At 36.0% G+C, this 13,074-nt stretch overlaps 1 protein-coding gene across 1 annotated transcript in view; it reads right to left on the reverse strand.

Annotated features, from left to right (window-relative positions):
- The window catches only part of PRIM2 (DNA primase subunit 2), a 102,559-nt gene that overhangs the window by 69,835 nt on the left and 19,650 nt on the right, over positions 1 to 13,074 (reverse strand). The window contains exons 6-7 of the mRNA XM_039569462.1: positions 2,627 to 2,722; positions 1,639 to 1,776 (exon numbers count right to left, since the gene is read on the reverse strand). Coding sequence (XP_039425396.1) covers positions 1,639 to 1,776; positions 2,627 to 2,722 — 234 coding nt within the window. The remainder of the gene's footprint in view (positions 1 to 1,638; positions 1,777 to 2,626; positions 2,723 to 13,074) is intronic.

Genomic DNA, 13,074 nt, shown 5'->3' on the forward strand with positions numbered 1-13,074 from the left:
TAGCAATCAACACCCCCCCCCCCCCGCGAAGTTCCCAAGTTCAATTAGGAGCTTTGGAATAGGAGAGAAATCACTAATCTTTTATTCCTTACCTAGAAAACATGGTGAACTTTAATAAACAAAGCTTATATACTAAAAGACTAATGCAAACCTGAAGCACTGCAATAACATACAGCAGTTCTGTAGAAGATAGTTTTCCTAGGTCGTGAGTGTTCAAATTTCTAAGCCATGACTACAAAGTTCAACATAAAGAAGCACTTCTTTCCTATAAAGCAGCTATTGGCTTTAAGAAAGTAATCCAGGTGAAATGAATAATATGTAAGATAGTGTGTGTGTTCTCAGATTTCTGTTCGAACTAAGGAGTCAGCGACTACTCATTGCAGTTCTTACTGTTTTTCAGACTTCTCAGCTATTCACAAAAGACACAAATTCCAGAAGTCCACAAAGCTTCTCAAAAGTATTTTGAATAGATGCAGATAATCTGCATATTTAGCCACATTTCTGCAGAATACATTCTTTTTTTTTTAAATCCTACACAAGTGTTATCAGCTTTCAGCAAGAACATTATGCATCAACTCAAATACAGATATCTCTAGCTGCAGTTGTATTAAAGACTTCTAATGGAAATGTTCACATTAGACTATCACAATTTCCACTGTACATTAAACAATTCCACAGATTCCAGTTATATTCAAAATTGGTAAGATTCCAGTATGCTCATTTTCTAATTTGTTAAAGGAAAGCATTTTTACTTCCCATTGTTGGTTTACTAAATGTTTGTGGTTACCTTGGTATCAATGTAACATAACAATACAAGGCTTTGAAAATATTTTTAAAAAGCAATGCAAACTGCCTTCATGTGATTCAATGCTGCATTTTCTAGGACTAAAATTTCATGCATTAGGCATGATCACCCACCTTTAAGCCCTGTGAAGAGTCTCATACTGTAAAAATGCAATTCCTGAGTTGGTCACTGAATTACTAACAAAAGGCCATTCACATACAGTGTTTGCCATCGAGGTCCTAACTAGATGTGATACCCCACATACTCATACAACAAAAACTTTAGCTTTGTGTGACATCTTCTGGCTTATCCTCATTTCAGTTCACAGGATATTCTGAGTTAAAAGGGATCCAAAAGGACCATCAAGTCCAACTCTTAAGCGGGTGACCTGTACAGAGATTGAACTCATGACCTTGACATTACTAGCACCATGCCCTAACCAAATGAGCTAATCTCAGTTCTTACTAACAGAAAAAAGAGAAAAAAACCCACAACTATTTTACCCGTTCCAACAAAAAACTGTTGCAAAATGCTGTGGGAGAAAAGATAGATACGAGTAGAAAAAACAGTTGTGTGCATAGGGGTAACATGTTCATTGAAAGAGTTGTTACTATCTCTGTGAGAAACAAATTTTAAAATCCTCTAGCACAAATTTCTTTAGAATGCACACCACTTAAAATTAATGTACATTCAGCTCACAATGAACTTTTTTAGTGCTGCCAGTACTTGTAGTAAGGTTTCTGGTATTCTCCAGATGGAAGCATATCAATTTAAAAACCAAAAAGGCTAATTGTCCAAGAGCATCACCAAACAGTACAACAAGAGTTGTAAAAATCAGACTTTATCTGACTTACCGCCAGTGCTTTAGACAATTTTGTTCTATAATTATTCAAAACAATCACATCAATCTCCTTTAATGGCACATAGGCAAAGCCATCTTTAATAAATACTCTTCTGGCTCTAAATAAATCCACAGCATCTGCAAGTCCAACCTGAGAAAGAAGAAAAACCCACATTGTGGAATAGCAAAATAATGCAGTAACAATGTTTACAGCCCTAAGATTTAAGACGGGCCAGTAAAGCTTTAAGTCATTCTCTGCCTTTTAACACTGTCTCCAGACAAAACTCAAAGACTGTGAAATTAAATGTTGACTTAGGAATAGCTGATCATTATTTTGGTGGGAAAATACTGCTTGCTTACAAAAAGTCATGCAACTAGGCACAAAAAGCTACTTTAAAGTTTGTGTCAGATTACTGACCCAATTGTATGATTTTGCATCACTTACTGATTCAATATTTGAAAATGGGTTTCTGTTGGCCTTCTGTTTCAGACATCTTGAAATACTTGATTCATGTAAGCAACATACAAAAGGTTTTGTAAACAGATCTGGAACCTGTCCAAATTTACTCCAAAGAAATAGTGGGCCACATGAGAAATTTTCTTCTCTCCCCTTGCTCTCTTGCAAAATAAATTTTAGACTAATACAATCAGACCAAACCTAATTTCAGCAATAGATGTTTGAGAATATCTCCATCCTGAACAATCTGACAGCCAGGTAAATTAAGTCATTTGTGTGGGAAATATTAAAACTTAAGATCATTTTTGTGGCAAAAGTCAGGGATGGCAGAAGAGGACAAAAGACATTATTAGGAGTTTGAAGCTTCCTTCATTTTCCCAGTCCCTGCCTCCACCTTTATACTCACATGAAGTAGAGGAACTCTCATTAGTCTTTTAGATACTTGGATTAACTGTTAGTATTAGGTAAAATTAAAATTAGTAACTCTGCATGTAACTGAGAGAGAATGAATGCAGATCTGTGGGACTCAGCAATTTTTACTTACCTTATAGAACATTTGTTCTTTTACTTTAGACATATTAAAGCCAGGGGTTGATGCACACAGCTCATCAGCCAATTCATTTTTCAGGTCTTCACCAATCTAAAATTAAGAATTTGTTTTAAAACTGTTTAAATACTTTAGGATAAGGCTTTTTTATTTTATTACCATGAGTTAAAATATTACTTAACCTGTAATATCATCGGTTTAGTTGAAAACAGAAAAAGAAGTACATATTCAGCAAGCAATCACTAATAATTAATCACGCAGAAACCAGCAAAACACTAGAGGTCAACAGTGTTAAGCGACCTTCCCTCTGAAGTAGAAGAGCAGATTTTAAACTACAATAATTTTAAGCATTAACAAGAACTGTAAAACACACTTTTTAGAAGTCAACCTCTCTAAAATAAAACTTGTGACAATCCTTGCTTGTCTCTAGATACGCATTAAAACAAAGCAAGATGACTAAATGGCAGTTAGTAAGGACTTAAACAACTTTGTCAGATTTTTAACAAAAAAAAAAAAACAGTTTCAGCTTATTTTTAAATACATTTAATACAGATTTAACAAAACTATATCCAACCTTATATTCAGGAATTTAACTTCACTTTTCTAAGCAGTGAGAACAATGGTATATTTATTGTCCTCTAAGTGTTAGTGCTTTTGCAGCTCTTGAAACAAGTAAGCAGCAATGCTCTAATTTAACAACTCGAAGTATTTTAAAAACACAATGTTACATTTCCTATTAAAAATCTTAAATAGTGCATACACATAAATTCACATCACAGAATCACAGAATATGCTGCGTTGGAAGGGACCCATCAGGATCACGGAGTCCAACTCCTGGCCCTGCACAGGACAGCCCCAAGAGACGCCACATGCCTGAGAGCATTGTCCAAACGCTTCTTGAGCTCTGTCAGGCTTGGTGCTGTGACCACTGCCCTGGGGAGCCTGTTCCAGTGCCCAACCATCCTCTGGGTGAAAAACCTTTTCCTGGTATCCAACCTAAACGCCCCCAACACAGATTCAGGCCATTCCCTCAGGTCTTGTCACTGGTCACCACAGAGAGGAGATCAGTGTCTGCCCCTGTGCTTCCCCTCATGAGGAAGGTGTAACTGCAATGAGGTCTCCCCTCCTCTTCTCCAGGCTGAACAGACCAAGTGACCTCAGCCACTCCTCATACGGCTTCCCCTCCAGACCTTTCACCACCCTCACTAGCCCTCCTTTGAACACTCTCTAGTAACTTTTTATCTTTCTTATACTACTGCACCTAAAACTGCACGCATTTGCATAACACGTTCTTGATGAAGTGTAATGGGAGTAGTCCCTGACTGAAAGGAATTAAAGTGTTAAGGAACGCAGAATACCTTCTCAAAAATGTAGATGGACAGCAATGTCACCAAAGCATAACACGTGTGACACTGCTCTCCATAAACTGGATGTGTGCTCCAATACCTACAGTGAGCTGATATAAGATTGCAGTCAAGGTAGCTTTTAGAGACTAATCAGGAACCAGTCCCAGGCCATCAAATGCAATAGATGAGCAGACTCCAAATGCAAGATAAAGTCACCCAGTGACTTTTCTCTCCATGGGAAGGGATGTGCTTAAGCAGGTTTCTTCTCTGAATGGGACAGAATATCTAATTTGTTGACCAATGCCGATATGCAGTTAAATGGACATTTAAACAAGATTTTTGCCTTCCCAGTTGAAAAACCCAAGAAAACAAAACAAGTCGTAGTCATTGGAAGTCATAGGAAGGACCCTTTAATTTCAAAGTTGAAGGAGTAGCTTAGTGAAAAACAGTGATTTGATATATGCATACAAAATGGCCAAGGCAGCAATGTTGAGAAGGCTTATGGTTACCCCGTCTGCATCTTGATGTAATCTGTAGTACTCTCTCAGGAAAACCAGCCTTAAAAAATAATAAAGATGCCAGCAAGGCAGAAGAATGTAGCTTCGAAGAGAGAGGAAATACACAATAGCATTATATATAATATATTTTTTAAATAAACAAATATTAATCAAACCACTATTTATTATATAAATAAATAAAATACATAAAGCTGTAAAATAATTTACTTCTTAGAGCCTCAAGTCTCTTATAGGTTAGGCAAACATTCAGCAGCCCTAGAAACACTTTGCTCCTTGCCTTTACACTAAATTCACATTGCCTTCATGTTCTCAGCTAATAGAGAGAAAGAGGAAGAAGAAACAAGAATAATCCTAGCCCCCAACTAGAGCTGGGAAATTACTCAAGAATGCATTCAAAAATAAAATTGGCTTCCCTAAAGACTGAAACATGAAAAATAACCTTCCATCGGCATTACTGATTTCACCATTTTCACATAAAATTGACTGAAGATGCAATGCAAAGAAATATGCTCCTCATAGTCTAAAGTCAGACTCCAGCTTTCAGTTAGGCCATGCCTGAACCTCTGCATTCAGAGCATCATGAAAGATGTATCCCAATTTTTCTTGGTTCACAGAAGCTAGAAAAGCTTATTTTTACTGTTGTTTTTGGGTTTTTTAATTATTTAAATAAGAATACTACAGTTTGTATATTTAACAATTTCATCTTAAAATAGCACCTGCAAAAATGCATTCCAGTAATCATTAAAAAATTAGATACACTTAAATACAGCTTTTAGGATTCTAATCAAGACTGGAAAGATAAACACGCTGCTTAACTTCTGACAGAACTCAGTGATCTTCACCAGATAAAATACTGTGTTGCCCAAAATATTTTTAAAAAACCAAAACAAAACATACAGTTCTTCTGAGGGTCTCACGTGGTGATCATCTGACCTCCCACACAGAACTGATTAAACTCACCTCACAGAAAACAACTCACTAGTTTTGTCTTGCTCGTTTGTAGCCAGTTTAGTAAGCTGCTTATCACCATGTCAGACTTTGCTTTGCACAAGCAAAGAACACCAGGAAAAGGATCTTCCCTTTTCAGTGACAGTGGGTCAGGTAGCACAGCTTGAAACAATTCAGCTGTTCATTGTAAGTTTCTGAGACTTAGGAAAAATAAAGATAGAAAAAAAGAGGAAGGGAAAAAAGCAAGTACTCAGGACAAGTTGCATTATTTCTGGTTTTCTTGCTTCCTATGTGCAGTTTATTCATTGATTTTTAATCACAGAACTGTCCTGGAAACACAAAGACACATAAATTTAGATTAAAATATGAATAATTTAATATGCAGGGCTTGGTTAAACAAACACAGTCAGTGAGGTAGTCCAAAAACTTCAAAATAAATTTGATATCCCTACTCTGTTTTAATGAAGAGATAAAGATGCATGCATACATTATACTGCTATACATGTGCAACCACCTAGTTTCACTATTTCTAAGTCTCCCAGTAAGGAGCAAGAAGAACTCCATGCACAAGTCCTTTCCTTTTCCAAGACTCAGCTTCAGGTATTTATGTGCACATGCCACTGGTGTCCTTAGAAAGTGAACTTCCTAAAATTTGCTGTAAGTCACAGAGCACCATGTACTCAAGTGGCACAACACCCTTCCCAAAACCAGGCAGTGTCAATCAATACTTTGCTAAATTGCAACTTTAGGCATGAAGCAGAATAAACAATCATTTCCTAATCAATCTTCTCCATTGTCACACATCACACTACAAACTAAGCTAGCACTAGAATACCAAAGTATTAACCTAGATACCATTAAATTTGAGAATATAAATTTGAAGCGTAATCAGCCAGTTAATGAATACTAGCTTGATTAGTAAAGGACACCATTCCCAGCTCTCCTACCAATTAAAAGGATGAAGAGCCTTAAAGAAAACACTCCAGAGGCTTGTAAATCTGTCATTCACAAACCTGATGATTATCAATTTCACTGTGGCCAAGCACAAATTAATTAAGAACAAGATTTTATCTTCCATAGTACTACAAGTTTATATTTTAGCTCAAGTTCAGCTTGCTGGCATACCTAAAAATATAAAGGGCAGCACTTGGAATTATTATCTATTCTTATCCCTGAATTGAAATATTGTTTGGGCTTTTTCTTAAGTCAAGAGTGGGCACAGAAAGAACATTTTATGTTTTCTTCCACACTATTTGGCTAACTCAGGGTTACCATAATCACAGAGAAACTCAATGACAGGTTCAGTCTCCTACATTCCTGACAAGAATTTCCCTATATCCATTAAAAGGAAAGCTGAACAAAACAATTACTACAGAATTACCTAGAAGTATAGAAGTAGAACTAAAAAGAAACTTGTTAGCAAATGTTTCTCTAGACTGAATCCCAAGATTAGCAGGGAAGAGTGTTCCAAAGTCGGCAGACCATTTTCTGAAGTTTATGTCCAAAATGGCAGCTAGTAAATTCTACTTGCAGAGTAATTACATCCTGCAGAAACCATCCTATCAGCTTTTATGCTGCTGTATTAAGGATCAATACAAACATCTCCAAAGCTACTGCATTCACTGCTATGTAAAAAATAAATTCATTTTACGAACATTATTAACTTCAACCACTACAAAAGAACTTAACACCTTGATTATTCAAAGAACATATTTTCTTCTTGGACAACATATGGGTATCATTTTTAAAAATACACTACTGATTTCCCAATTTTCTCTCTTCTCGTTCCCCAAAAGTATATCTAGAATATATAGAAAAAAGAGGAGACACTTGATGGTTGTCTATACTAAGTTTCTTCCAAGAATCCAAAATTACCAACTGCTAAGAACCGAAAATCTATTAGGATGAAGTTAGGATTTTCTATGCTTTTCACCCTTTCCAAGCCTTTACACAAATGGCAGTCAAGTATGACCTGGTCAGCTACTGAGTGCTATAGCACATTATCACACAAGCAGCGTGGGTCCCCTTCCCACTTCTACCTTAAGCTGAAGAGCCTATTTTCCACTACAATTTTGGCACAGCTGCCACTTTAGTTTTACTTTAGAAATCCAGAGTTACAGCAGAACATCTGCCTCAGGATTCAGACTGTATAGCAAATGTTGTCTAGTAGCTGTCAGCTAGATTAAGAGGAAGAATATTTTTATTCATCATATCTTTACTGCAGCCTTTTTTTCAATTTTATTTCAAAGCACATAACTTTTTTCAAAGCAGTTAGAGAATGTACTTCAAAACAGAAAGAACATACATAGTACCTAGTACAGAAGGATTCAGCCTTACAGTGGACTGTAAAGTTCCTATTTAACTCAAATGATGAAACACACAAAGCCATTTAGTAAGAATCATAGTGCCCCAGTCCACTAAAGGGGCATAAGTAACTGTACATTTTGTGGTGCAGTTAGACTTCGTTCCACAAGTCAATTTTAAGCAATAAAAAAGACCTTCTAAGGGTCTATTTAGATTTCTGCAGATAATCAGCATCTGTTTCTAATCAAACTGAGATGATTGCCAAATTAAAACTTTTAATTAGCATTTTGCATCATTTACAAACTGTTGTTCATTATGTTTATGAAGGTGAAAGAGGACATCCCCAGTAGCTATATATTCTTTAATCACATCTATTACTCAATTCTGCAGTTTTATAGAATATCACCGATACCATATGTGCAAACAAATACATGCAACTAGAATTACTGCAGCAAAATGCATCAGTTTTCTCCATAACTAAGAGTCATGCTTACAGTTCAAGGATCCATTAGAGAAGAGTAAACAAAGAGACCCATACATCCTGTCAGTGCATAAAAAAAAGAAATTTTTTTTAAAAAAAATTTTAAAAGTGTGAGAGAATATTACCACTGATTTTAAGCTTAAATGTTTTAATCAAACCTCATCCCATCTACCTGTCCCTCAAAATGTTAGCTCACTACAATACCCAGGCTGCTTGGCAATCAACCCAATTACTTTTGGATGAGAGTAACTCACTACATTTTTTAAAGCACTAATAGTACACGTTTCAGTGTCTTAACAAAATCTAGCACTTAAAAAACCACCCTACTCCTAAACCTTTCCACATACAATTTTGTTTCTGTTACAACTTGAAGCATGGAGTTAAATGACAGGATACACATTTTTAGCTTATTTTGGCAGTAAGGCCCGTTTCCCACTTAGGCATGCATCACTTATGACCTTTGCTGTCACCTGTAAGACAAGCATCACCAGTTTTCAAGCAAAGGGACAAAAACAAGATCTAAGTAGCAGAAAAGTAAGATACAATTCAGAACCATTTCCTTAGCAAATGCAAACCATAGCCTACTTGCATAGTTATTGTCTTAGCTTGGCGTAAGTTTCCACACAGTAATACAGACTCCAGACAGTTTCTACTTTTAAGCATTTTCCCCATCCTGTTTGGGAAAGGAAGAAATACTGTTTGATGCCCCTGAAATGAAAAGCCATAAACTGTATCAGAAGAATATTCTGGTTTAAACATCTGGTTCCAAAGTAGATAATTATAGTCACAGCCCTTCAGTGGCTAGACATGATATTGAGTATTCTTTCAAACATATCTGTCCTTAATAGGGACAAAAACTAGTCCCCATTCTCATTAATCCACATCTGACTTTAGGATCTTCTGTACCAAATAAAGGCAGTCATAAAGCATTTTTCAAGAAGCTGAACTACAAATATTTCTACAACTGCCCCACTACCAAGATAAATGTTTTTGAAGAAAGCATAATAGTGATATCAGAAAGTCTCTCATAAGACTACTCTGATCATAAAAATGGAAATTAAAGAAGTTTAATTTCTAGTGCTTAAAGCAGCTAAAAAAAGCACTTCAACTGCATCATCAAAGAGCTACTGTGGAAAAAAATTCCATCGCTAATGCATTTTGCTCTTTCCATTTTATTTTGCACTTCTTATTCCTTTCGCTCGAATGTCTGCAGATGCACTAAAGACCTTTAGCTCCCCCAGCTGACTATTCCCATCTGCCATTCCTTCCCTATTACTGTGATCCAAAGCATTTATTAAAATAATGTGCTTTATAACAGCACCTACAAATTAGGACATCTGATTCTGCAATAACTGGCTGTTACCCAAAAAATAACTCATCTAAACTAGAAGTTATTTAAAAGGTCATAATATTTTTTAAATTTCAAGAGGCTATTCAGAGGTAAGAAAGTTCAATTTAAACATGACTTTTTTTTCTGCTCTGTGGAGTGGAAACAGCAACACAGATGTATTCAAGATTAAATACACCATGCTTAGAAGTTTATTTCTTTTGCACAATGCAGAAAGATAATAGTGAACAGAAGCATTGCAGGAAATATAAATCCAATTATACAACACCCTTACACCACAGATTAAGACATGATAATAACTATTAATTTTCATTTCTTCTGGAAGCAACAAAGAGGTACAAACAGTCATAAAGAAACCAGAACAGCCAAAATGATGACCACAATATCACCAAAAAATAAATTTAGGATAAAATTTTGCATTCTACTCCACTCCATATTCCAGTATGTAAGTTTGATTGCTGGAAAGGTACAGCAACAAATCAAAGCATCCAGTAGTACTTAGGAAAAAACACAAGACAAGCAGCAATCCACCTGTGACTGTCAAAAAAACCCAACTGTGTTAAGCTGATTTCACTGCCTTTATCACAGTGCAGCAGACCTCAGGGGCACAGAAAAAAGCAGGTGTCATATTCTGTCAAATGCCCTTGAAGTCACCAAAAGACACTTTCACATGCAAATGACCAAACAGTTCCAAACAGTTCCACTGAATCTTCTATAACCGGGGTTCAAAACCCATTGGAAAAGTCATGCATGGAAGAATTGAACTCAAAACAGAAGGATGACTTAAGCCAAATTCTACAATCAAACTAAAATTTAATACTTCAGTTCCTAACCTGTACATTAAAAGAGGAGCAGATCACATATTGAAATACCATGAAGCTGAGGGCACTGTAAGAGCTCTAGAGAATGGGATCAGGGAAGAAAATCTGATCTAAAATTGAAGGCTGTAAAAATGGCAAAGGGCACTCACAGAAATGACAAAACACCACACATAGAAAGGCTAAAAGAAGAAACAAGAAAGCATGATGACAGATAGAAGGCAAATACAAAGAGAAGGGAAAAACAAACAAAAAAACAGGAAAAAAGCCCTATCTTTCTCAACTAGTGGATAGAACAAGAAGAAATATGTTAGGTTTGACATTAGTTTAAAAAGATTAAAAGGAAAGTAAAGCAGCAGAATGATGACCACCGCTGTGAGACTTGAATATAGAGTTGCAGGGAACGTTGCAAGCAGAGCTGTGACATTTTCACAGACAAGGCAAGTGAAATGACTGTCATTTTCAAAATGCTGTTGAAAGTGTTCAAGGAAAAAAAAACCAAAACCAAAAACAAAACCAAAAAAAAAAACCACAAAAAAAAAAACTACCACACACAGCACTTTGAACACAACCACAGAACATTTTTGTCCACCTGAGCAGAAGAGACCCTAGGACCAACCCCAGGGAGAGACAAAGTGTGACTGGTTAAGGTGAACAGGTTTTGTGGCAAGTTTTCAGAAGAACCAAGTGGAAAGGACCCATAAGCTCATTATATCTTCCAAATCAAAACAAGACGTATCACAGACCTACAGCTGCAGATGCTGAAAGGACAGATCTTCCATTTGATGTCTAAGAACAAGTGGCAGGTCTTGGAGAGTTAAAATTATGCAAGGCAAAGCAGACAAAAGGCTGAAACTCAGATTAAGGGCTTCAAAGGAGCTATTTCTGACCATGTCAAGAGCAACTTTGTAGTTGAAGCCCAAGTATCACTTACCGGTAAAACCATTTATTTTATATAATTCCTTCATATACTGAACAACTTACTTTGAGATTAAAATATTTTCTTCAATGACTTTAATATTTAAAATATTCACAAATTTCCCTTTAAATATCTTTAAATCTGTTAGCACCTTTTACTGCCAGAAACTGTCAGGCATCATTGATGTAATTACTCATTTATAGTAAGATTTTAATACTTTAATATCCTAAATTGATGTAAATCTCAACTGCACACCTGTGTTTGCATATTATCTTTGATGGGCTCTGTCACCTTAAATGTCAGCATTTACTCCTCTTGAGTGCTGCTTAAGGGTTTCCGATGCTCCCTACGTGACTGACTTTGCACCTGGATTATTTAATAGGCCATGAGTGCTGAAAATTACATGCCATACATAAAAAGCTTCCATATTTATCTGGATGAGGGGAGTACTGTCCCTTAAAAACCTTTTCTCTTCCCTTTTTTTTTTTAATACCTAAAGTGTAGAACAGACTAAAAACATTCTGAAATACCTTCAGAACTATTCCATTATCCTCCTTTTACTATGATAAAAAACCAATCCATGTATCAGGGGAAAATACTCTTAAAGCAGAGATTTATTCTTGCTTTCCTTCTACCCTCTTCCTTTCTCGACATTTTATTCAATACCATGCACTCTACCCCTTCCTCATGCTGGCATAAATTGGTAGGTGTAAACAACAATATTCCAGACTACTGTAAAATTTTGAGCACCAAAGCAATGTTCCACTAGGCTGGGCAGCACCAGTCCAGCCATCTTCCACACTTGTCAGAGAAGAGACTGGCCAAAGCTATTCCTACAAGTGATTAAAATGCAATCTATATGTTAGTAGTTCAAAAAGTGTCTCAAATACAAACTCAAATCAAGTTTCATTTTTTTTTCCAAGAAATCCAGGTCCCAGAATACTAAATACTTTAGTATTCTTACAGAATACTAAAGATGGACTAACTTAATCCAGTACCAGCTTTGTAAAAACTTTCCAAGGAAGAACTTACCTAACCTTCAAATTTCCATGATTTATACTAAATGTAGAGTATTACTGTATCCCGCAGCCATAGGGAGGAGAGGAGAGATCCAACAGGCAAGAATTGTGCAGCAAGATTGATTTATTTAATTATTTTACACTCTTTTATAGACTTTTTCCTTCATAGTCTAATTGGACAAAGGATCAGCCACCCCCTGGGTGGATTGGCTAAAATCCTAAACATCCATTGTCAAAATTTTTCTACTGTACTATAAACACAGTTCTACAAGGTCACAGGTGTTCATCGTTTATAGAAGTTCTGCCATTATCTTCCGTGAGAGAGAAAAGTATCCCACGGGCTTAGAAAGAAGCAATAAAATTCTTGCTAGCAGCAATATTGTATCCACAGTAGAGAGGCTTATTTTTTAATCACAAACATGGTAAAAATTTTGAATTGGAATAATCCTATACATGTTCAGACATTTCACCATACTGAAATCATCATGTTTATCTTGAGTACCATGAAGTTTATAGCCTTCCTTTTTCAAGTGAAGGGCATCTTCATCATCAGGTAAAACTCCCCAGAGCAGGAATTTACTAATTTTAATAAGCCCTGTGCCACATATTTTGCTCCTTCAGCAATACAAATGTCAGCCACATGACATAGGAAATCCTATTATAAAAATTAAAACATTAGTTTTCATTAAATTTCATTTCTGTTTTTAATTTCAGAAAGCTCTTGATTAAAAATTTATTTAATCA

Source organism: Corvus cornix, chromosome 3 (genome assembly GCF_000738735.6).
Source record: "Corvus cornix cornix isolate S_Up_H32 chromosome 3, ASM73873v5, whole genome shotgun sequence".
NCBI classification, from domain to species: Eukaryota; Metazoa; Chordata; class Aves; order Passeriformes; family Corvidae; genus Corvus; species Corvus cornix.